This window comes from Brachionichthys hirsutus, chromosome 8 (genome assembly GCF_040956055.1).
Source record: "Brachionichthys hirsutus isolate HB-005 chromosome 8, CSIRO-AGI_Bhir_v1, whole genome shotgun sequence".
In the NCBI taxonomy this organism is placed as follows: Eukaryota; Metazoa; Chordata; class Actinopteri; order Lophiiformes; family Brachionichthyidae; genus Brachionichthys; species Brachionichthys hirsutus.
The window spans coordinates 3,383,191-3,407,499 of NC_090904.1; the positions used below are offsets into that span (position 1 = coordinate 3,383,191).

The following is a 24,309-nucleotide window of genomic DNA, read 5'->3' on the forward strand; positions in this document are numbered from 1 at the left end:
GCCGGTCCTTCCTCCATCCCATCACGCCGTCGACTGTCCCCGGTTGGACAGAAACAACCCCCCCCCCCCCCCTTCGGTGCCCCTTTTGCTCCTGGAGTCGGTCCGAGCTGTGACCTCCGCTTTTTTTTTTTTTTTTTGGCGATTCTGTTTCTTAAAATGCGCTGAATGGGCTTCGTGGCTGGTGTGAGGGGTTTCCACAGCAACTGGCCACCCGCCTCCATTCTGTTCCCGATAATAAGGACGGACGGACGGGCGGAATCAATCGCTGCACCTCGCTGATCATCCGGGCTGAATCTCAAGACGCGTCGAGGGTGAGTAAACGCTTTAACGTAAGCGTCACGTGGAGGCCTTCTGGGCCGTGACTGCGTTTGTCCCCCGCGTAGAGATGTTTTACGCGTTTGTTCCCCGCGTAGAGATGTTTTACGCGTTTGTTCCCCGCGTAGAGATGTTTTACGCGTTTGTTCCCTTCGTAGAGATGTTTTACGCGTTTGTTCCCTTCGTAGAGATGTCTTACGCGTTTGTTCCCTTCGTGGAGATGTTTTACGCGTACGGTTCCCTCTCACGTTGATTTGTATTTCATTGTTACGCCGTCGACGATTTACTACACCCAACCAAATACACACCCGTGTCGTATTTCTTACGTAAATATCAACGTACGGAATAAATAAATGCATAAATAAAGACACGCTGTACATACACTGCGCCCCCAAAAAACAAGAGTCAACAAATCCATCGAAATTCAAAATGGAGCTGCAACGCAGCACCTGTTTACATTCGTCGCGGCGTTTATGCGCGTCTTTGTAGCATGACGCGCCCATTCACAAATCCCTGTGTGCGTGTGCAATGGGGGAAGCAGTGCGCCAAACACGCACTGCTGTTTTCTGAATCTTTGTTATTGTTATTTTTCATTGTCATCTTGACAGCTGCTGCTGCCCCACCCCTTGAGCAACGCGCGTTTAATCCCGCGGGAATAAGAGTTGTAATGATGCTGTTAATCCAGTTGCGTCTCTGTTTTTGGGTTTTTAATTAATCCTCTGATTTCTAAGAAATGTTCCTGATTGTGCTTCTTCGTTGCCTGTATTTTTACATTTGTTCCCGTTTCCGTCAGGCCTCGTGAAGAACTGCATGATGGCTGAGTGCTCTTTAACATCCACAGGCTGTCTGTAAATGAACGCCAGCCTATCCTTTGTCAGCCTGTAGTCAATAAGAATCTTACAAACTGGCAGAGTTAATAATTTGCTAAGAACGTGCCACCTCTTTCTAGTCCGCCCTGCCCACCTCTTGCCCTCCTTTTTTAGGTCAGTCCTGCTGGAGCTGCTTCTCCTCAATCCCTGGATCAGTTACAACCAGAGCCTTTAGTAGATGTCCAGGAAATGGAAGAGGGTTTTAATCAGTGTCGCTATTATTTTCCTCCTCTTCTCCCCTGTTCATTTGTTACCGCGAGGAGACGAGGTGGGGCAGGTAGATTGAGTAAAGCGAGTGAGATCAACAAAGGATTTTGGGAAAAGATGGGATATCTGAATAAAATGGGGAAAGATATGAGTTATTGAGCGCGTTCAGCAAGCTCTAAATCAGCTCTCTGTCCCACTAAATATAGATTATTCTGTATTATACATTCACGTGGCCTGCCCTGCTTTATGCTATCATGCAGCATATAGAGCAATGCATCAGTGTTGCTAATGTTTACACATCCTCACGTTTTGATCTTGAGCAATCATCATCATTGCCCCCTCCTCCTCCTCGTCTCCTCCCGGACAAACGAATGCCGGTGATCACACTACTTCAAGATAAGAGAAGGTCCCTCCATCCATTGTCTTGTAGACGAGACGAGCGCTATCATCTCCTACACAAATGTGTCGAGATTGATTTTAAAAAGTGATTTCACATTGAAAATAACAAAGGCATCAAGAGTTTATCTCTGAATTACATCACTTCTTTCCTCCCATCATCCCGACCTCCTCCTGCTCAGGTGTCTCCCCTTGCAGGAGCAGCATGGTGCCATCTGGTTTTCCCCTTTGCTCCGTCCTGAAGCACTCACAGGGACTGAATCTCTCTTCATCTCCCGTCCCTTGTATTTCCTTTCTTTTCTTTTTTGTTTCTCCTCTTCCTTTGACTTTTCTTGGACTTTTCTGTCTTGTTTACTACCTGCTGCTCGTCCACTGCAGCATCTTGTCTCTTTTTTTCAGAGATTAATGACACGAGGAGGTCACAATAATAATCAATTTCATTGCCAACCGATGCAGCTGTGTCGACTTTCAGCCTATCACAACCAGTCTGGGAGAAACCTTTTACACGGGAGCACTGCACCATCTGTCCGTTGCAATGCGCCCATGTGTGGTGAATAGCAGAGCAGAGCAGCTGGTGTCTAGCGAGTCGGCATAAACCCAAACGCATCCTGTTACAAACTGCTGCATGCTAAAGAAAAACCTGCTGAGCCTCGTTTTGTATATTTTAAGCCTATTCATTGTCCACGTTGTAAATCACCATTCAAAATAGCTCGAAATGTTAAGCGACACATTTTGTATCGCTACATTGCAAAATAAAAAAAGCGTTTCAACGTTGTGTCATCTTTCTTCCCGACTTCACTGGCAACACAAGCTTGTGAAATTGTCTGAAGTTTTGATGTCTCCTCCTGGCCTTCGCATCCTTTCCTGAAGGATTCAGCTTCTATTATGGGCTGCATGCCAGTTCAGATATTCAAGAGAGTCTGGACTAAAACTCCAGACGCTCGAGAAATCCTTCTGGAGAGCCTATCCTCGCTGATCATGAAGGGATTGCTGAAGTTGCTAGGCTTTTGCTGAGAAATCAGAATGACTTCAGTGTATTCTGCAAGACGTTGCGTCAAATAGGAGCCTGTGCAGTAATTCGGTAAGCAGACACGTCACTGATTTAATGCGGGGTTTGGGTAGAAGCTCCTCATGTGTCTGCTTGTTTGCATTACTTGACTTCATGGACTTCTAAATATATCTGCCAGTCCGTTCTGCTTAGGCCTCGGAGAGCTGGTGGACGTTTGAGGTGGCAGCAGTCCGACACAGAGCCCATTATTTACACCCAGACTCCAAATCAAACACCCTGCTCTCCACGCAGCCCTGTCCACCTTCCTTCAGGCCCGTGTGACTCAGTGTTGCACCATGGGATGCAATCCCCCCCCCCCCCCCCCCCCCCCGTGAGTGAGCCAGATTATATCCTGGCAGACGTTGAATCGGAACATGCATGATTATGCGTGCTCCGATTCACACAGCTTTAGACACCCACACATGTTCCCAGTGGGATCCTTCCATACCTGTGTAATTATGCTGGGCTTCCACATGACACTTAAAACACCCACGAAGCCTCAGCTGTCCATGCAGCACACAACAAGCACCTACGCCACTGCAAGTTCCTTCCTTCTTGCCTGTTAATAACCCTCCCTGTCCTGCTTATCGGACTCACGAGCATCCTGGAAAGCGTGTGTGTGTGTGTGTGTGTGGGGGGGGGTGAAGAGCAACTGTGCGATAGAGCTCTGTTTCCCAGAGACGAAGGAGCAGCTGCTCGCTCACATAGATACACACACATAGACTCCGTCTGGAACTGAGAGTGCCTGTATCCCCCGAGGAAAGGCTGTGTGTGTGTGTAGGTGTGTGTGTGTGAGAGAGAGAGAGAGAGAGATTGTCTCATTTCAACTGGCCTGAAATAGACGGTCTCAAAGTGAGTCAGTCGGCAATGACTTGAGGACTGGAGTGGAATCGGCGCGTGTGAACGCAGCACTTAAACATTCTTTGTGAACAGGTTTGTCTGCATTTCTAATAATAACAACAAGATCATTTATTGATGCTTAATAAATAGACCGGACAGGATGGACCGCTGAAGTGACGGAACAATCCTGTCCTCCGCAGCTCGCCTGCATCAGCCCAGGGTTTTATTACACGCGGCCGCGCCTTCGTCGGAAGCTTTATTTTTCTTTCTCGTAGACGCTTATCAATTCAGAACAGACGAAATAAACGGTGGCCTTGACGGGATCGAGGTGTCCTTTCTGCAGATTATTGGAAGCGGGTCCAAGGATCCTCTGTTGTGGATCAGAGAGAGATGAATGTGAATCCACGAGGAGGAATTTTAGGCTTAGAAAGCTGAATGAATAGAAACTGAAAGAAGTTCCTGTTCCTGAGTGAACATCTCCTGTCTGAATGGATTTAGTTCCTGCTTCATCAGAGCCACGCGGACGGTGGTTATTAAACGTCCATAACGTTGTCCTGCAATAAAGTTTTTTTTATTATTGTTTATAAAGTTTTCTGAAGATGGGGTCAGGCTGGTTTACACAGGCCACCCTTGAAGCCTAATTTCTGCTGTGTACTTCCCAGGAGACATAAGTTTGAAATATGATGGAAGTATTTGTCTTTTTAGTATGTCAGAGTTACCATCATTTAATGTTTAGTTTTTCTGGCCAGCAGTCCACAAACATTTAATTCCCAATGAAAGAAAACCTCCCTTTTTGGGATTTGAGTGCTGCATCCTCACTCGTCATCGGTTCTGTTCCCAGGTGTGCACATGGGGGCGGGCAAGAGCAAGCCCAAAGAGCCCGGCCAGCGCTCCATGAGCCTGGACGGCACCATTGGCACGGGCTCGGACAGCGGACACTTCCACCACCTGGGCCCCGCCCAGCAGACCCAAACGCCCAACAGGAGCCCGGCCGTCGGGACAGGAAGGCGGGGCCATCAAGGGCAGCATCAGCACGCCCCGACAAACACTCCGGAGCTGGCTCTGTTCGGAGGGATAGACCACACCGGCACCATCACATCACCTCAGAGGGGGCCGCTGTCAGGTCAGCAGCATCCCGTGGGACGGGGTAGACGGCAGGGCAATTCTGATTCACGTCTGTGAATGTTGTGTCTGATGCATCCGGTTAAGTTAGCGTAGCATGGAGACTGTAAGCAGCAGGAGACGTCGAAAGCAGTTTCAAGGTGGCAAGAGCAGCATAATAGGACCTGTTAAACTGACCAATCGGCACGCTGGCTGCCTGCGACCTCACAAGACTTCGGGGAGGCCCACCTATAAATAGTACAATATGGCAGGAATGGGTTTTGCAGATGTTGGTCACCAGTTCTTATGGTTTCCTCCTTTTCCCGTCTCTGTGCTAACATAATCTGAGGATTATTTCTGGCTCCTGCTGCACGTTACAGAGATATTATTCTTTAAGGTGCTGGTTCTAGGTGTAAACAAGCTGAGCATGAATGTGTAACAGGAACCGATTGAGTGACTTCTTATTATGACATCACAAAAACATATCTTGGAGAAGAGTTTGAGAACCGCAGTGGCATAACGCTTAGTTCACGTGCAAATCCAGCGCTTTGATTTCAGTTTTATTTCCATGTCTGTTTGCCTTTGCAGAGAAGTGAAAATAAACGAGGCGGCCAGGATGGAGATGTAAAATCAATGTTGCAGTCTCTCAAAATGACATCACACATTTGTCAAGAATGATGATCCCCACTTTGTATTCAGATGAAGGCAGCTTCTTAGTTAGGAGAAACTTGAACAGCTTAATTTAATGTTGACGTGCATACAGCTCTGCCGAAGTCCAGGAGAAAAAAAAAGAAAAATCTGAACAGTCTTAGTTGTGACGAGTAATATTTCTACCACCTTCAGGGACCAGCCAGACGTAAAAACCCCTCTTTATCGCTGATGTCCGTCTGGTCACATGGTCCAGACCGTTGGCATTGAGATGTAACGAGGCTCGACTGGCCAGATTGTTGGGTCAATGAAGCTCCGTCCAGAAAGCTGGTCCAACAGATGAACTCTCTGGAAAGCCTCATCGCGTGCGTCTCATCAGTTCATCAATGACCGGCCGTAGAGTTTACAGCACGGGTTAATTCAAAGGATCGCTCCACAGAAAATGCAAATCCGTCAGTAAAATGTTGGCTTTTTCCTTCACGAAAGATCAGTCCCAAGCAGCGAGTAAATTGTTTCACACAAAGATGTGGCGCTGAGCTAAAAGAGTTCATGGCTGTTCACTGGACGGACAAAATGATTGTGCTGCACCTCCGCTATCGACTGTAGAATACTGCAGTGGATGTGAAAAGGTGCAAAGTGTTTGCCTTTGATGTGTCTCTGAATGCTTGTGGGTTTTTGTTTCCCTGCAGGAGGTGTCACGACATTTGTCGCCCTATACGACTACGAGTCTCGGACAGCGTCTGATTTGACCTTTAGGAAAGGGGACAGGCTACAGATTGTCAACAACACGTAAGGATCGACAGTAATCCCCCCCTTGTGTGTGTGTGTGCCCCCCCCCCCCTTGATTCTGATTCTGACGCCAGCTTCACAAATGTCTAACCAAACAGAACAGACGGCGCTGCAGAGACTCGCAGTCTGACCTTCTCCATCACTCGACCAAAGCGTTCTGTTCTCCTTGGACGACTGTCACTATTGACATACTTTTAACACTATACTACGTACATGTACATGTACAGTAATTATACATACTACATGTATGTATCTGATAGCATTGGTAAATTATTAACGTGCTGCTGCTGCTGGACATCAGCACATCTTGACTGTGCGTGTTGAGGTGTGATTTTATACAGAAGGAACAGAAATGTTTCAATTAGGGGAAGTGAGAATTGATCTTAAAAGATGTCCTTTCAAAGTAAAATCATTACAAATCGGAGCATTTGTATTCTTTCCAGTGAGTTTTTTATTTTATTTTATCCGTAACTTCCTGCCATAATTCTGTTCCTTACCTACAGTCTGGTACTACATAGTAGGGCTGTAAAATCGTATTCATTAATAACGCACAGAGAAGCCGTTCAAAGATCTCTATTTTAAAAAGATACATAGTTTATGGAGTGAATGGAAGATATTATGATTATAATATATTTATTAAAAATGTGAAAAGCTGACCTGGAACAGAAAATGGAACTTGTCAGACCGCCCCCCCGCTTATCCAGCTCCTTTATCCGTCTGTGCCGCTCGCCTCGCTGTGTTTTGATGTGTCTGCCGTGTCTGTTATCTCTCCCTCTCTCTCTCTCTCCTTCTCATGCTTCATGGTTTCCTCCTAGGAAAAAGTACAGCTTCAGGTCAGTAATACTTGATGTGATTTAAAAACCTCACACAGCCTTTTGTGCTCAGTCCCTGCGCTCCCGAGTTTCCCGATCAATCTCACAGCCTAAGAATTAGCAAAGAGGATGAGCTCTTGATACAGAGATGGAGCGGGGACTGCAGGAACTGATGCATGAACTACTTCTTTTTTTTTTTTTTTAACAGCACCCAGGTGTGGGATTGGATTAGCATTTTTAAAATACTTAAAATTGCATTTGAACTCTTTGCTTTGTATAAAAAATCCTTATGGGTCATTAGTGACTTTCTAATGCAGAATTTTACACCCTCTAAAGGAAAAGGAAGGAAAAGTCCGCTACTCCAATAAATCCCATGAAAAAGTGAATCAATCATTGCTCGCAGTGATTTGTACTTGTGCAGCCGTAGCCTCCTGTAGTTTAGTGCTCTGTCCTGTTACTGCAGTCTAAACATCATTAGCAGGAAACGGGGCTGTGTGCCGGCATGCATCGGTTATTACATATCATAATACAGAGAGTCCAGTTCAATGCATTGCAGTGCTGTAAGCATCCTGTGTTTGCTAATGTTGCTGCTTTTTGGGAGTGGATGAAACTAATGGCTGAACTGAATTGCCAATCTTAATATTTAAACTGTGTTTGAGTCTGAGAATTGATGGAATTTCCAAACGGACTATTGTCACACTCGCATCGCTAATAAATGTTTTGTTTTTGTATCTAACAAACAGGAATGGGCTTGCTGGTTTCGGTCTTTCCACGCTCTCTGTCAGACACCCCTCCTCCACGTATAATATGTATTTATGTGCAAGAAACAAGCAGATTTTAACACAGAAATCTCTCTCTCTCTCTCTCTCTCTCAGAGAAGGGGACTGGTGGCTCGCTCGCTCCCTTACCACCGGAGAGAGTGGTTATATCCCCAGCAATTACGTGGCTCCGTCTGACTCCATTCAAGCCGAAGAGTACACGATTCTCTCCTTGTTTCACCATTGAATTGTAGCCCCCCCCCCCCCCCCCCCCCCAGAACTTTAAGGCATTGTTTTATAAAGCCTGACTTTGCCTTTCTGCCAGAGGCGCTCCGGAGGAGCTCCTGACTGATCCGTCTGTGTGGCCTCTTTGGCAGGTGGTACTTTGGGAAGATCACTCGACGCGATTCCGAGAGGCTCCTTTTGAACTTGCAAAACAGACGAGGGACCTTCCTGGTGAGAGAGAGCGAGACCACTAAAGGTGAGAGAGAGCAGACGTCTCCTATCAATACGGTCCAATTAGAACCTCTGCTGCGCTCTGTGTTTGGTTTATAATGGAAAAACAAATCTGTCTGAGAACATCGAGGATTATTGAGTGTAAAACCAAATATGTAACTAATACGTTATTCCATTCATATTACCTGGAATAAGTCTTGAGACTTGCAGACGCAGTGGGACCGATCGAGATCTATAGTTTTAGTTTTTTAAACCCGAGCATTGTTTTTAGGATCTTTACCGACTGCAAGAGTTCTGCAAAGTTTGACATCGTTTTTCAGAACCTTCGACTCGTCTCTTCTGATGAGGCCTGTTCTGGTGGAGGCGGTGAGAGAAACGGGAACAAGTCTAGTGAATGAATAGGGGTGAATCACTCTGCCAGATCTAGGTCAGCCTGAGAGGAGGGTGCTGTAAAGCCCCCCACGGCTGTAAATCTCTGTTATTCCAAATACACTGATGGATGAAGGGGGGGGGGGAGTTCAGGCTAGAGGGAGAGGGGTCTGGAGAGGAGGACTTCAAGTCCCTGAAGACAGGAGGTAGACACTGTCATCCATTTATTTATTAGTGGTACTTTTGCACTTCATCTTTGATCAGTGAGAAATGTTAAATAAAATGTGTGTAATGCTGCACACATTTAAATCAAGGACATGTGTGTGTATCTTTAATTTAAAAGGGCTTCAGGTATAGTGAGATTAAATCTTTTGTTGTCTACGCCACTCTGTCTCATTCCTGATGAGGGAGGAACATTAAACAACTGAAAAAATTGATTGATTATTAACTTTTCTTTTACTTTGAAACGACATGTGCGGCAGTTCCGTCTGTTCGGCCTGTTACGATTCCCTTCTTGAATCTCATTTCTACGGGTTTGACTCTTTCATATTTGTACGGTCAGATATATATTAACAGAAGTGACTACAAATCAATAACTGCCCCTGTCGGATGTGGGTTGTGGACGAGTGCAGGAAGGCCTCGTTGAATTTTTAAAGGGGGGACTCCACCGAGCAGCTGCCACACAGACTCACCTGGTGTTGTTCTGTCCTAATCTAAGCCTAACCCTCGTTCACAGGGGCATACTGCCTGTCAGTGCTGGATTACGATAACACCAAAGGCCTAAATGTGAAGCATTACAAGATCCGGAAACTGGATAGCGGCGGTTTCTACATTACCTCCCGCACACAGTTCAGCAGCCTGCAGCAGCTCGTCTTCCACTACCGCAGTGAGTACCGAGACGCGGAGCAGCTGGGACTCCTAACCTTTAACCGCTGTGCCTCTGATCTGTGTTGCCTCTTTCAGAGCACTCTGATGGGCTGTGCCACGCTCTGTCAGACGTGTGCCCCGTGGCCAAACCTCAGACCCAGGGGCTGGCCAGGGACGCCTGGGAGATTCCCAGGGAGTCCCTCCGCCTTGACCTGAAATTAGGACAGGGCTGCTTTGGAGAGGTCTGGATGGGTAAGGAGGACGCTCGGCTGCTGTTCAGTCGAATTAAGCATCAAACGCACATTTAACATAACAAAAGGAAGATAATTTTGAGCTTTGTGTTGATGAAATGAATCCCAGTTATTTGTTATTTAATCTAACATCACTAATTCAATATTTTTCTACTTGTGGTTTAAACAACTTGTGGGTTTGCTGGGCTATTTCTCTGGATTGGTAGTCCTGCAATATTTGTCGGTTGCCGAGAACCAAGGGGAAGTCTGTCCTACAGAAATGCAAAATGTCCTTTTTTCAGTTTCTATTTAAATGTAAGATGTTTTTGATAAATGAGCACAGAGTGGGCGGCCGATGGATTGTGCTACAACGTCTTCAAACAGAACCAGGCTCTCAAATCTTTACACTACAATACACTAACGGGCTTCTGAGAGACAGACAGACACGACGTGGCACTGATATTCTCATGTTAATCTTGGCTGGAAAGTAGATACCGGTAAGCATTTTCTAAATTATATTAGAAGAGCAGATTATTTGAGTTGCGTTTCCTGGTAGGTACGTGGAACGGCACGACGCGGGTGGCCATTAAGACCTTGAAGCCAGGGACGATGTCTCCAGAGGCGTTTCTTCAGGAAGCTCAAGTCATGAAGAAGCTGAGACATGAGAAGCTCGTCCAGCTGTACGCTGTGGTGTCGGAGGAACCCATCTACATTGTGACCGAATATATGAGCCAAGGTGAGACGGCCACTTTGTATGTTTCCTTCTGATGTTGCACAGTGAAAGATGGAATCAAATAAATGCATAGAGTTATGTTATTGTAAAAAGTATATATATATTTATAATAAAGAGGAACTGGTCTCGCCACTGTCTGTATAAATCTATATATTTTGTGTGTAAAAATAAACACCCTACATGACGGCTTGCGTTTCAAGGTTTACGAATATGATGGGCTGTTTATTTGGTATTTATCGTTCATTTGCTAAATTATCTACGGCCTTAACACTTCAAACGTTTGACTCGCAGGGAGCTTACTCGACTTCCTCAAAGGCGACGCAGGAAAGATGCTCCGTCTGCCTCAGCTTGTAGACATGGCTGCTCAGGTAGAGTTAGTTAAAGCTCATCCATTTAAAACAAATTATTTGTATTCATTTTACAATCTGCCATCTTTGCCTCGCAACATCTAGATTGCAGCTGGCATGGCCTACGTGGAGAGGATGAACTACGTCCACAGAGACCTGCGCGCTGCCAACATCCTGGTGGGAGACAACCTGGTGTGTAAGGTGGCCGACTTCGGTTTGGCCAGACTCATCGAAGACAATGAGTACACAGCGAGACAGGGTATGAAAGCATTCGGGTTCATGTGAAACTGGACAGACGTGATGTTCAAAAGAGCTTTCTATTTTAAAACGCATCTTTAATTTCTTGTTTTTATTTTTTAGGAGCAAAGTTCCCGATCAAATGGACGGCGCCGGAGGCAGCTCTGTATGGCCGGTTCACCATCAAGTCTGACGTCTGGTCCTTTGGTGTGTTGCTCACAGAGCTGGCAACCAAAGGCAGAGTTCCCTATCCAGGTGAATAGCAACCGAGCCGTGACTCAGAATTACAGCGCATTGTGTTGTTATTGTTAATTATTGCTATTTTCAAAAATGCCAGAAATGTCAATTTGGTGCCGTCCATTTTCCTATCCAAGACTCGGCAGAACGTTTTATTGTGATTCAGGAAATATTCAGGAGTATTTTGCCATTTAATGTTTTTTTTTCTTTTTTAATGTAACAAATAATCAGAAAAATCTGTTCTGTAGATAATAGTCAGTGGTTGTTGTCGTACAGTTTGATTAAATGGAAGGCACTGATTGGCAGAACTTTTCTTTCAGTATTCCGTCTGATTTTCTGTGTGTAACTTCCTGTTTGTGCTGCAGGTATGGTTAACCGCGAGGTGCTCGACCAGGTGGAGCGTGGCTACAGGATGCCCTGCCCGGCAGAGTGCCCCAGCTCCTTGCACGACCTCATGCTCTCCTGCTGGAGGAAGGACCCAGAAGAGAGGCCTACGTTTGAGTACCTGCAGGGCTTCCTAGAGGACTACTTTACCTCCACTGAACCCCAGTATCAGCCCGGGGAGAACCTATAGAACCATGCACTAAACCGAACCTAGAACGCAAAACCATCTGCACTAACCAATCTCAGAGGGCGCGCCTGTGGGAGGAACGTTATTCTTCTGTGAAAGAACGACTGGAACAGAAACCTGCAGGAACTTGGAGAACAATCTTTCACTGCTAACAGAAGGTTCTCCTGTGGACGTGGAAGTTCAATTCTGTGAAGACGAACTCTGGCTCTGATTAAATCAAGGAATTACACGTGTGTCGATATTTTTATTTAGAGTTATGTTGGGAGGAACCGAATCGGGAGCTGCATGTGTAGTACGAGAGATAGTCATGGGAGGATACTTGATCGGATGCAAGCCTCCCTCTGTATCTCTTTGTCTGTTTGGCCTCCTCTTCTTCTCCCTCTGCCCACAGGAGAACCCGGCCGCTGAGGCTCAGCTGCCAAAGGAAAGCTCGTTTTCCTGACTTTTCAGGTTGTCTTTCTCCAGTTCTCTCAAGTGCTGCTTCTTCAGAGTGTGTCCAAATAACTGGGCTCTGGAACTCGCATCTTTATTTCTATTTACTCAGACAGTATATACGTCCTGTGGTTTAAGGTTCTGTTGATTTGTTCCTGATTGATTCTTTTTTTTTCCTCCTATTATTTATAGACGAAGTTGTTAACACATTAATTTTGTGGCAGTTGCAAATCTACTCAAAAGGCCGATGATGGAAGGTGAAATGGGTTTCTCTGTTTAACCGTTCTCTTTTCTAGCTGTATTTCTTCCCGTGGTTTAAAAATCATTTTGATGCAGGTTATATTTATTTGCTTGTCGTTTGATTCATTTAGTCACGATTTTAACTGGACAATAGCATTTAAACAGTTAATCCTAGTTGCACTAAAGAGCAGTTTAGCACCTTTCATTTCCTCCGCGCCTTGAACGGGGTAGGGGGGGTGGGGGCCGATACGGCTGCAAACCAATCATATGTAAACTCTGATATTTGATTGTTTGGCAATCTGTTAATGAGCATGTAACATTATACGGTACTACAAAGTGGCTTACATCGCGTACTTAGTTCTTACACAGGAAACTTGTCCAATTAAGTCCCAATAAACCCTGTAAATCGACGGTATAGATAATCCTGTTGCTGTTTGTTTGAAATTATTTTATTTGCTTATATTCTGCCATAAAAATATGCAACCAGGCGACCCCAACGAAAGTGATCAGGTAACCTTAATAAAACTGTGTTCACGACTTTGCTATGAGTTGATTTGAAACCTGTCGGCATGCTTTTGTGCTTTTAAACATTGGCTGCATTTGTATGTATCCTGTACTGTACATTGATACTTAAGGTTTGAGTGGGGGGGGGGGGGGGCTTCTGAACATTTGTGCCATTAACCTGTAATTAAGTTTCTAATCGTGCCAACTCCTGGCAGTCCTCGCTGTCTTACTGTACATACTGTCGCTGGCTGTTGCCGGTTCTAGTGTCACGCAAGCCACTCTCTATTGGCAGGTAGTCATTTCACTGTGGTTCGGTTGATGATGTAGCTGATGCAGCAACTGTAGATAGATGGCTATAAATTGTTGCCCACATGTCCTATGAAACTCAGCTCTTATGTCTGAGCGGCTGATAAGATGATATTACGATCCACTCCCACTAACGCCACAGCATCCAGTGATGGTGGGTGAGCCCAAAACTACAAAGAAAGACTGGGAGATCAAGTTGAGCTACTGTCTGGGAAAATAAGGTCAAAGATGTAAATATCTGAAACGAATGACTGACTATCATTGTACTTTGTTTTGGGTTCATTATATTTTTACTTGGGGTTGAAGAAAGGTTTTTCTTTTGGATGCTGGACTTAATGGATCATACTGAGAAGTGACTCTTTTTTTCTGAGAACATCTCAGTGATTTCCTGTTTTACGCTGGGAAACCCCCCAGTTTGTTCTGACGCACTGACTTACTTGTACGGCGCGATGACAATGTGGAAGTCAGCGGGCTCATGACAAATATGAGTAATCTTCTGTTCCATTTCAAAGGCCCGTCTCATTTTATGTTTTATGAATCTATGCAGTTTTGGTCTGACATTCCTGCATCTTAATGGACATTTTATTTAGTCTAACACGATTAAAAAAAAACAGGATCTGAGCATTTTTTAAGGACTTCTTTTGTCCTTTTTTTTTCTTTGTTTCCACCAGGATTAAAATGGGTATTGTGCCACTTTGTTGATCTTTAAATGTGCAATAAATTATATTTGAAATGTGTTTTTAATGAAGAGTGTATGCTTCCCTTCCACCTGGAAGCCAAGCCAGGTTTCATTCATCCAAAGTTAGTGGTGATGTGAAGATCACCAGTCTTGAATCTGTGGGACATGAAATGAGGTATATTGAGTATTGTATTGACTAAAGGAAAGGAAAGGTGATCAATTCACCTTGAGGTGTAAGCCAAGAAATCATTCAGAGCTAATGAATTGTAACGTCAACAGAGGAAGCATTCGGACTAGATTGAGTGGAATCTCCAGGACATTTGGGTAGATTGAAGATTATTGTATCAATTAATATAACCACAAAGTCTTTCTCTTTTTTTCATAATTTAATGTCAAAGAACTCAACGTTTTTAATTCTGTTTGGCCAAAACTTTCAAAGAGCTTTAATTTTTACAAACTTGATATGAATATATCACATTGTGGCGTAATCACATGTGACTTTGACATTCTCTCCCTCCTCTCGAACAGTTTTGACTGAGGATTGTCCCATATTGGCAAAGATAATATTTTTCTGTCCTATGATATTACAATTGTAATTCCTCAGGAAAATGTGATTGTAAAATTTTAGCGGCATTGGAAACCCCATTTATGAATTCAGAAATCAGTTAACAATACACATCAAGTCTGATTCACTTTTACTTTTCATGGTTGGTGCTTTTCTAGTTCAGCAATGTTTCCCACATAAAGTTCAGAATAGTCTTTAAATATATATTTTTATTAATCTATGAAGTTGGTGAGGTACAACTGTTCATATTGTCTGATTTTGTAATTGCAAACAATTGATAAATGGTGTATTTACAGTGTGTGTGTGTGTGTGTGCGTGCTGTTTTTAACTGAAATGAAAGTCAGAATGATTAGGACTTCACATCCTGTTTTATTTATGTCTTACAGAAGCATCACCAAACCTTTTTGCATTCAGAGTTGCTTTTTTTCCAGCCTGCAATCAGATGAGCCTTGTCAGTAAGCATAGCTCCTATAAAACAAGAGCAAATATACAGTATAGTGTCCGTATTTATCTCGATGCATATTCTAAACCTGCTGACCTTGGCCTCGCTGCTGCAGCTGACACGGTTTGTCCACACGGAGGCAGTAGTATCGAGGGCAGTCAGACCAGAAACAGCACACAGAGTATCCTCCCACCCTTCTGCAGATAAGCAGCACTAAGCTGTGGTCGTTGCTTATAGATAGTGTGGCGGATGGCTGCTTGGGATACATTCCCTTGTGCCACCATGCTGTAGTTTATGCCTTACATATGGACTGACTGCGTAAAATTCCTTGGAAATGGAAATGTGCCTGTCTTACAACTAATTCAGGGATGGCATCGAACCAATAGCCAGCTGGGTATTCCCCGCTAATTATCAGCTATGATTTACTGTGGTTTTCAGCTCTACTGTGATTAAGAGCAAAAATGCATTAGTAGGTCTAGTGCTTTATTTCTGACACAGCGTGCAGCTGGAAGCAAATTGCAGTCACTCCTTTGTACATTAAATTGAATGTCAAACCGTGCTATTTTTTTTATATTTTTTTATTCTGGTTTATTTGAATATGGACAAATACAAAACATAGACACATGTAGCATAGGTATCCGATGTTTGCATTATAGCGCTTATAGCTAAAGCTAATTCGCAGCACTTGTCCATAGATGGGCTTTCAACACAGACATTCATATAAAAACATGGAAAGGAAGGAAAATTTTTAAAAAGCAGTCTATGCATGTTCTTATCACATTTACCGGCAGCTTGCAACCAACTCATCACACAAGACCAGATGAAACAGCTTAGTGCAATAAATGTTAAGATTTTCCTTTCCACATTCAATACAGAATGCTACATTTACAGACCACTGCAGTCTCAAGATTATTCAACGTCCTAAGGAAGATCCCTCTTCAGAGAACAAAATTGTTTTTAATTTTGTTAAAGCTTTTTCTGTAAGGTTAGCACAAAGATCCTTATGTATGTTTTGAGATGTAAAACGTCCAGGTCTACAGATCAGCATCGTGTCTGCAGGAAACATCGGCTTGGGGATTCTCTGGAGTCCTGCAGCATGTAGAGGGTAAGGGATTCTATTACCGGTAAGTGTTGGGAAATCCTTGGAGGAAACATCTCACTATCTCTGAGGAAACGTGTAGCTTGGTCATCACTGGACATTTCAAAAAGGGACAAAGATGTCTGCCAAGGCTTGGCTTCATTAAGTCTTGTATCATCCATCGGTCCCCTCACTAGAATCTCTGATGGGATTTTAAGAAGGTGGCTGCAATGCATAAATACGGAATATCATAGAGGCCTTTCCTCATGAGAATGGTTCTCAGGAACAATGCCATGAGCCTCACATTTGCAGCAGGTCACAGCCAATGTCCTCCTCCAGCTACTGCAGAGGCTCGAGTCCTTTTTAGATTACAGCAAAAGTAACATTTAATGTTATGTTTGGGAATATAAGGGTAAAATATGCTGTACTGAGCCGTTAAACTGTTCATCTTGTCTGATTTTGTAATTGCAAGCAGTTGATAAATGGTGCATTTAGAAAGCGCGCGTGTGTGTGTGTGTTCTTCCTTAAGCCCCAGTGTGAGTCATGTATCTCAGCTATCCAGACAGTGTCAGAGCTCCATCTGTGAAAACAGCAAACACACTGATGTACACTCTGAGTGACTGCTATTGATACCAGACGAGAGAAGACCGCAGACACACACACACACACACACACACACAAAGGCTACAGTTCCTGTTTATTTTCATCTCCTCACACTGACATATGGATGGCAACCCTTAAGACAAGTGTTTTTTCTTTTCTCCTCTAATGGTCCAGGGTTGCTCTGTTTTAAATGATCCTCTTTGAACATCATCTATAGCAGTAAAAGCCAATCGGATGCCTCATGGACACCCCCCTGGGCAGGTGTTCTGGGCATGTCCCGCCGGGAGGAGGCCTCGGGGAAGACCTAGGACACGATGGAGAGTCTATGTCTCTCGGCTGGCCTTGAAACTCCTCTGGATCCCCTCTCCGGAAGCGCTGGAGGAGGTGGCTGGGGACAGGGAAGTCTGGAAATCCCTGCTGAGACTGTTACCGTGATCCAGCCCCGGATAAGTGGCGGAATATGGATGGATGGATGGATGGATATTAGCTAATTTTACCTTTGGAATATTTTGATTTATAAGATGATCAGATAATTGTAATTGAGTATTTGTACTGAAACCTGACTCTAACCCAGGAGAAAGACATCTCACTGACTTTGAGATGGATGCAGCGGAATGTTTGGATTCGTGAGTATTTAACTGTTGCATCCATTTTCCTTTCATTTGTCTTTCTACTCCTGTTCCATCCTCCTCCTCCTCCTCCTTCTAAATTCATCACCTTTACCTCGGCTTCCTACTTGTCATTCTCTTCCCTCTTGTCCGTCTTATCTCTGCAGACTAAAATCATCTGTTTGAAGGTTACTCTGGGGAGGCGGAAGCTAACCCCCATGTTCTCCCTCCGCTCAGTTCAAAGAAAAGATCACTCAGCAATGCGTAGACAAGTAATCCATTCAGTTTCCTCTGCGCTCCACTGCTCACTGATGCCTCTGGCAGACCGAGGGACACGCCACGTTCAGCTGGAGAATAGAAGCAAGCCATGCTTTTTGATATTAGAGGACGCACAGGTGTGCAGACGCTGCTGATCTTTAATCAGTCTCCCTTTGTTGTCGACGGTTGTGTAGTGTTGACAGAGCTGTTTGGAGCCTATACCTGCATAAATGCCTTGCAAATTGCCTGCCAAGTTGCTACGGGTTACTGACCCCCCCCCCCCCCCCCCCCCCCCCCCTGTGGCATGAGGTTGCTTGGGGCTGTTACTGCTGTGTTGTCAGCCTCCCCAGCAGGAGAAGCTCCATCCGAGGCTCAGTTGTGACTTGCCGGTGAGTTGGACAGTTTTGAAACGCATGAAAACTTCTGCACACATCTCCAAGAGACCTGAAAATATGCGCCGTGATGTGATGCGGCAGAGATGATCTAATCTCTCCGTGTGGATTCAAAGGCGTTTTTCAGAGTTTTTGAATCCTAGATTAACAAAAAAAAATCTAATGTCATAATCTCTTCTCAGGGTTGCCAAGCAAATTTGCCTGTTTATTTCATGTCGTGATTGTGATATCACGGTATGCTGGATTTGAAGAACAAGAACACGATGCATCATCCTCTGATCTATGGCAAAGTTGGTCAGCTGACCCTTCTGTAAGAATACCGTAAGATTTGTCGCCAGAGAATGAATCCAGTTTACTTTGGCAAAGGTTCCATTCACTTTACTGCGAAGTTGACGTCTGTGCTGTCGACCGACTACGAGATGGATGACTCTGAAATTTGGAACAGATTTTTGCAGCCGTTCCATGATAAATTGTAATCATGAATCATCGCTTCCGACCTTTTCCTTCAAACATCAGTCAGTTACAAAGATTTCATTTGTGTCATACTTTGATTTATGACAAAACAACTGCAAAACCATCAGCATTCCATCAGTCTGAACAATTTGCATGCTAAACATGCTAAAATAGCACATGGTAAACATTACATGTGTTAGACATCATTATGGGGGGGGCATGATATGATGTCAATGTGAGCCATTAGTTGATGCATCAAGAGGAGACCAGTGTGGCTGCTGAATCGTTGTCTCTTTATTTAAACACTAATTCATCACATTAATGAAAACGGTTAAAATAACTTGAACAAAAGGCAAATTAGCACCTTACAAATAAAGCTAGCATGCAGCACTATGTATTAAGGCATATTTGAATATTTTAAATATTTGTGTTTTGATAGAAAAGCAGAATTCTATCTAGAAAAAGTTACGGCGCTAACGTGCAAAGTGAACTCAGCAGACAATCATTGTTAAGCATGTGCCTGACTGGGTAATTGATGATTCCATGTTAACATGTTGATGCCTCCAGCTGAAGGCATCTCTGAATCTACATCCAGCCTCATCGTTTGCACATTTTTAATCTTGTGTCCAGATTTATTTCTTTCCACTCTGTCTGCAGTCTTTCCCATAAATTCTCCCTCCTTTTGTTACCTCTTGCTAGCCGTTATTAATATTGGTCATTCCTTTTCTCACTCCTTTCCCCCTTCATTTATAACTGTGCACACACACACACACACACACACACACTCCACTTCTGCTTGTCTCCTCTATCTTTTTTACCATGTCCTCCCTCTTTTTCCCTTGATTCTAACATCTCGCTGCTACATTCATGTTTTGAGCGTCTCTGAGACCGTCCACTGCTCGAACGCTCCTTCCACTGTTATCCATCAAACTCTATTGGCCCATTCATCACGTATTGGTTCATTCATCAACCGGCCAGCAGCTCCACAGCTGCAGCCCAGGAATGCACAGGCTCACAGTTTGGGCCCTAATGTTGCATGGCAGTTGAGGTTATGCAGTAAGTTTCTTGAGACATTTTCCCAGAGGCAAGACTCCTTTGATGGCCTCTATTAAAAAGTACTCAATATTTGGTAGTGGGGTCAATTTTTTTACATGGTAAAGTTAATCCAGAACATGCCTCCTGTTTAAGTGGCATAAAGAGACTGGTGAGGTAGGACAGTATGACCAATAATAATAATATATATATCTGTTTTATTCAAGTTGTGATTCCAGCTTCTAACCTGGAGACAGGAAAATATGGATACATCCATTCATGAAATATTACTGTGTTATTCATTTATTCATTCATTGGCTGGAGCCAATCCCGGTTTTTCAATTTACAAGCGTAATGCACCTCGCCTCTCACCCGTTGACTGCTGGGCTAGGCTTCAGCACAACCCGTGAAATGGACAAAGCGGTTCAGAAGATGAATGAATGAATGAATAAATGAATGAATGAGTCGTGTTCTGTTGTTGGACTTCCACAGGGGTGACTGGGCACCCCCTTAGAGACAGGGTGAAGAGCTCAGTCACCAGGGAAGAACTCGGAGTAGAGCCGCTGCTCCTCCACACCAAGAGGGGCCAGCTAAGTGGCTGGGGCATCTATTTTGGATGCCTCCTGGACGCCTCCCATGGGGAGGTGTTCCGGACATGTCCCGCCGGAAAGAGGACTCAGGAAAGACCCAGGACACGCTGGAGAGACGATGTCTCTCGGCTGGCCTGAGAAAGCCTCGGGATCCCCCCCGGAAGAGCTGGAGGAGGTGGCTGGGGAGAAATCCCTGCTGAGATGATTGCCTCCGCGACCCGGCCCCGGATAATGGAAGATGGATGGATGGATCTTCACTGTCCCTTACTTTTGTGGTTGGGCTCCAGAGCCCAAGCTGTGGGAGGAGGTGAAGCCGACAATATCTAGACGGTACCTCTCAACCTCCCTCACAAGCTCCAACCTGAAGGCAGCTTCATGTGCTGTATGGATAGGATGTAAATGCTCCCTGTATATCTCCAGCAGGAAATGATGAAGGTGTGAACATTTATACAGATCTATTAACACTGCTGCTCTCAGAGGAGGTCACTGACAAACTTGTTCATTTGCCAGTCGCTGTCCTTTCCTCAGTTTATCCTGTTTAACCCTCCGCTCCACTGAGACTGTGAATGAAAGATGAATGGAGAAACACACACACAAACACATAAAGTGAATATACAGTATATTAAGGCAGCTGAAAACTATCGAACCCCTCCGTGGCCTCATTCTGATGACTTTTTGTTTTTAGCCTCCATTTAAACTGGTGGCTGATTGTTCTTTCTGAAGTTTGCCAAAATTCTTCAACTCCCGAGGTTTTTAAAACCTTTCATTACCAATGAAATCTTCGTAAAATATTTGGATGTGAAGCAGAAAACATTAAAATTCTTTCTCGGTTTTTCATTACATGATGGATTTGCTATTTCCAAATGAGCCCGCAGGCGTCAGATCTATGTGTTTGATCTTAGAGGAGCAGAAACGAGGAGGCTATTTTCTGTTACGCTGAAAAGTAGAAGTAGCGTCTATATACTGTATGCTGTCATACGCATTGATTTTCTTGCTGTTGTGCCAAAAGGTGTAATACTAAATAAGAATTCCTATAATTCATGATTATATTAAGAATATAAGAGGAACACTTGTTAATAGAAACTGATCCTGAAGGGTTTGAGAGCTCAACAGATTTCATGAACAGTTTTTTCTAAAAACCCGTACCTCTTTGCCGTCAAAGTCGCGACAAGCAACAATGTTGAATTGATTAAGCCATATCTGCAAAATTGGTGCCTCGTGTAGTTAGACCAGAAAGTAGTGCTTGGAGTAAGATAGCAAGAGACCAAATCCCTTACCCTGACACCACGGGCACGTTGATCGATAACTTCATGCTTCATATCACGTGTCTTTTCTTGTCACTGACATCCTTACCACTCGCAGATGCAGCCAAAATCACGTCAACGATGGAAACACAACAGGGGAGACGTGCAGGAGACGAGGCGGAATGGGGTGAAAACCTGAAATGAACGACCAAAGCGTGCTCGGCCATTTAGCGCCAGCATCTGGAAGTTGCTCTTATTTCAAATTTATGCTTGTGTCTCAAAGCAAAAATATTTCTCGCAGGTTTGCTCGTGTCTCGGAACACTCGTATGTCGAGGTATTACTGTATTCCACAAGGCTCGGAGATCAAGCTATCAGGGAGACTGTCAGAGAGAGAGAGAGCAGCCAGAACGACTTAGCATTAGCATGCAGGCAATGACAGTACCAACAATTCTCATGTTCATCGTTGCCATCATGACCTCTGCCATGACAACGCTTTCTGTTTCCTTTCCCCCCCCCCCGCTTGTTTGTCTATTTGTCAGCAGAATTACGGAACGGATCTTGATCGGGGAAACAAAATCTGAAGATGGGTCTTCCTCTGATCATCTTCATATCTGTGGGCGATGAGACAGTTTGATTTGGTTGAATGTTCACAATAAGGTGACATATCAGTGTCAAGACTTCCGTTTGACCATTTTGACAGAAAACAGAGTGTGTCTGTGCTCGCTGCTGCTCGTGTTACTTTGTAATGGCTGGATTTGCCGGCGTGTCTCTTCCCATACGTCATCGGCTCCCGTGACCACACAGCCTCCAGTGGTACGGACGGGGCAACACCGAGAGTCTGGTGCCAATGGTAACAAGGGCCTCCTTCAGTGCCATGTGCTCGTCTGCAGCTCTGCACCTGTTGCTATGTGTGTATGTGTCTGCGTTGAAAGCATGAAACCAAAAAAGGCATGTGGTGCTTGAACGCATTCCTTCTGACCCCACTCATGAATCACTCTGCCCCAACTCTGCAGCCACCGGCACCCCTCCAGGACAGGGCGGGCAAACAAGGAAAAGTGTAGGAGGCTGGAGTGTAGTAGCACCGTATTTGTACATTCTATGTATATCTGTATGTATTCTATCTGCTTATGTGGGTGAAATGTTGCTGTTTTCAAGCATGCATGTATGCCGGCTGCAGATGCTGCACCACAGGCTGATAAAAGCAGCTAGTATGTGATATTATATACCGGTACATTATACTGTATGTATAAAACTATTAATAGCTGCTTTCTTTTTTAAATATTTTAACAAAATCCTCTAGGGGGGTGTCTGTGATATACTTTCTTCCATATTCAGCATCAGGATAACACATAATCCATTATTATTTTTGTTTGGGGTTGACACTGAAGGCTTGGCACTACCGGCAGGGGGTCAGAAACTAATCGCCTTCTCTACATTGTTGGCACGACGTTTAATTCTTTGTGGAAGGATGCAGCTCCACCCACTGTGTCACAGTGGGTTAAAGATGTATTATTTCATCTCAAACTAGAGAAGATCAGATTTGTTTTGAGGGGTTCTGAAAAATAATTTTATAAAGTATGGAAGCCAATTCTAATATTTTTTGACCAACCTTCTACACAGGTCCAGGAGTGACCGTTTGTTTGATCCAGCATATTTGTGCTGACTGAAGTACAATAGGTCTTATTTTGTATTGAAATTTACTATGTTGTTTGATTGACAGTGAACAGGGGTGGGTTTGGGTGGGATTTATTTATTTATTTACTTTAATTTTTATTTATTTATTTGTTTTCTTTATTTTTATTTTTTGTATTATGTTTGTATTTCTGTTTGTTATTCTCTGTGTGAAATTAATAATAAATATATTAAACACGAACAAAATCCTCTCATAACATATTTTGTGTTGGTTTGCTCCACTTCTAATCTAAATTTAATATTACATTTGGAAACTTTGGGACCAAGTGTCTGAGTGCACAGCATGACTTAATTATAACTGGTTAAGATACAGACTGCCTGGAAAATAACAGCATCACACTTTCAGGGTGACGTTTATTTTATTGATGGATGAGATTTATAAATCGAAGGCTTATTAATTCATCCAAGTCTGCGGGTCAGAGCGGAAACCTTGACACTAGCTGTCTTCCATTCGCTCGCACTCTCCCACCGGAGGCCCAGCCTGCCCTGGGAAACAATGTCAAATTCCACAGGCTGAGCTACCTGGCAGGCTATTATTGGACCACATGCCTGATGGAGTCGCAGGAGCAAGGGGTCGAGAGGAGACAAATATCAGCTGTGAAGCTGATATGTAATGTGCTGGGGACAGGGGGGGTACATGAAGCTCCAGTGTGGCCATTTTCCCCCTGTGATGCTGTGCAGACCTGTCAGTTGTTGTCCAACCGCTGTTAACTGGTTAACGTTGGCTAAGACCTATAGCTCATAGGCTAGGTTCTTAATACAGTGTTGCTACAGTACGGAAATATATGCAGTAGTAAATAACAAATAATGAGAATATTGTCCATCTTAATTTTATATGGTTGTTAGCTTCAATTATAGGTAGATTGTTGAAAAGACTGGCGCTAAAATTCTTTCATCTCAGCGCTTAAAGTAAAGCTCGCTTGGAACGCATGATTGAAATGTAAAACATTTAAGGTCGTAAAGATGATTAACTTGGGCTTTAGGCTTATTTATTTTATTCACTTTTATTAACTGTCAGTCTAAATGGAAATAGAACAGTAAAGAACATTTGTGTGATTTTACTGATTCACAGGCTGGGCCTGTTTATGTAGAGAAAAATAGTTGCTTTATGCCTTAAATTGCACTTTTTTCTCTCTCTTTTTGTTAAAATGATTGATAATAATTCAGCATACAGATTTTAAAGCCGCAATGTATAATAGAAGAGGTTTCTTTTTGTTGGTCTGACATGTTCTTTTTGTTGGTCTGATAAGCAATTTCAGCAATATTTTCGCTGGCCATTTTTTAAAATTTTCTGTGCTTCACATGTCAAGAAAAACAAGAATCTGAGATGCTGTTTAGGACAGCGAGAAGACATTCTGCT

At 43.9% G+C, this 24,309-nt stretch overlaps 1 protein-coding gene across 1 annotated transcript; it reads left to right on the top strand.

Annotated features, from left to right (window-relative positions):
- Window positions 1–150: 150 nt before the first annotated feature.
- Window positions 151–11,833, top strand: LOC137898445 (proto-oncogene tyrosine-protein kinase Src). The gene is made up of 12 exons (XM_068742481.1): window positions 151–311; window positions 4,517–4,798; window positions 6,114–6,213; window positions 7,901–7,999; window positions 8,161–8,264; window positions 9,345–9,494; window positions 9,572–9,727; window positions 10,262–10,441; window positions 10,730–10,806; window positions 10,891–11,044; window positions 11,146–11,277; window positions 11,625–11,833. The coding sequence occupies exons 2-12, from the start codon at window positions 4,525–4,527 to the stop codon at window positions 11,831–11,833; spliced, it is 1,635 nt and encodes a 544-aa protein (XP_068598582.1). The 5' UTR covers window positions 151–311; window positions 4,517–4,524.
- Window positions 11,834–24,309: the final 12,476 nt, after the last annotated feature.

Coding starts and splice junctions, on each gene's coding strand:
- LOC137898445 (XM_068742481.1), top strand. CDS start 4,525: ATGGGGGCGGGCAAGAGCAAGCCCAAAGAGCCCGGCCAGCGCTCCATG. Junction 4,799..6,113: donor TCAGAGGGGGCCGCTGTCAG/GTCAGCAGCATC, acceptor GTTTCCCTGCAG/GAGGTGTCACGACATTTGTC. Junction 10,807..10,890: donor TTGTAGACATGGCTGCTCAG/GTAGAGTTAGTT, acceptor CGCAACATCTAG/ATTGCAGCTGGCATGGCCTA.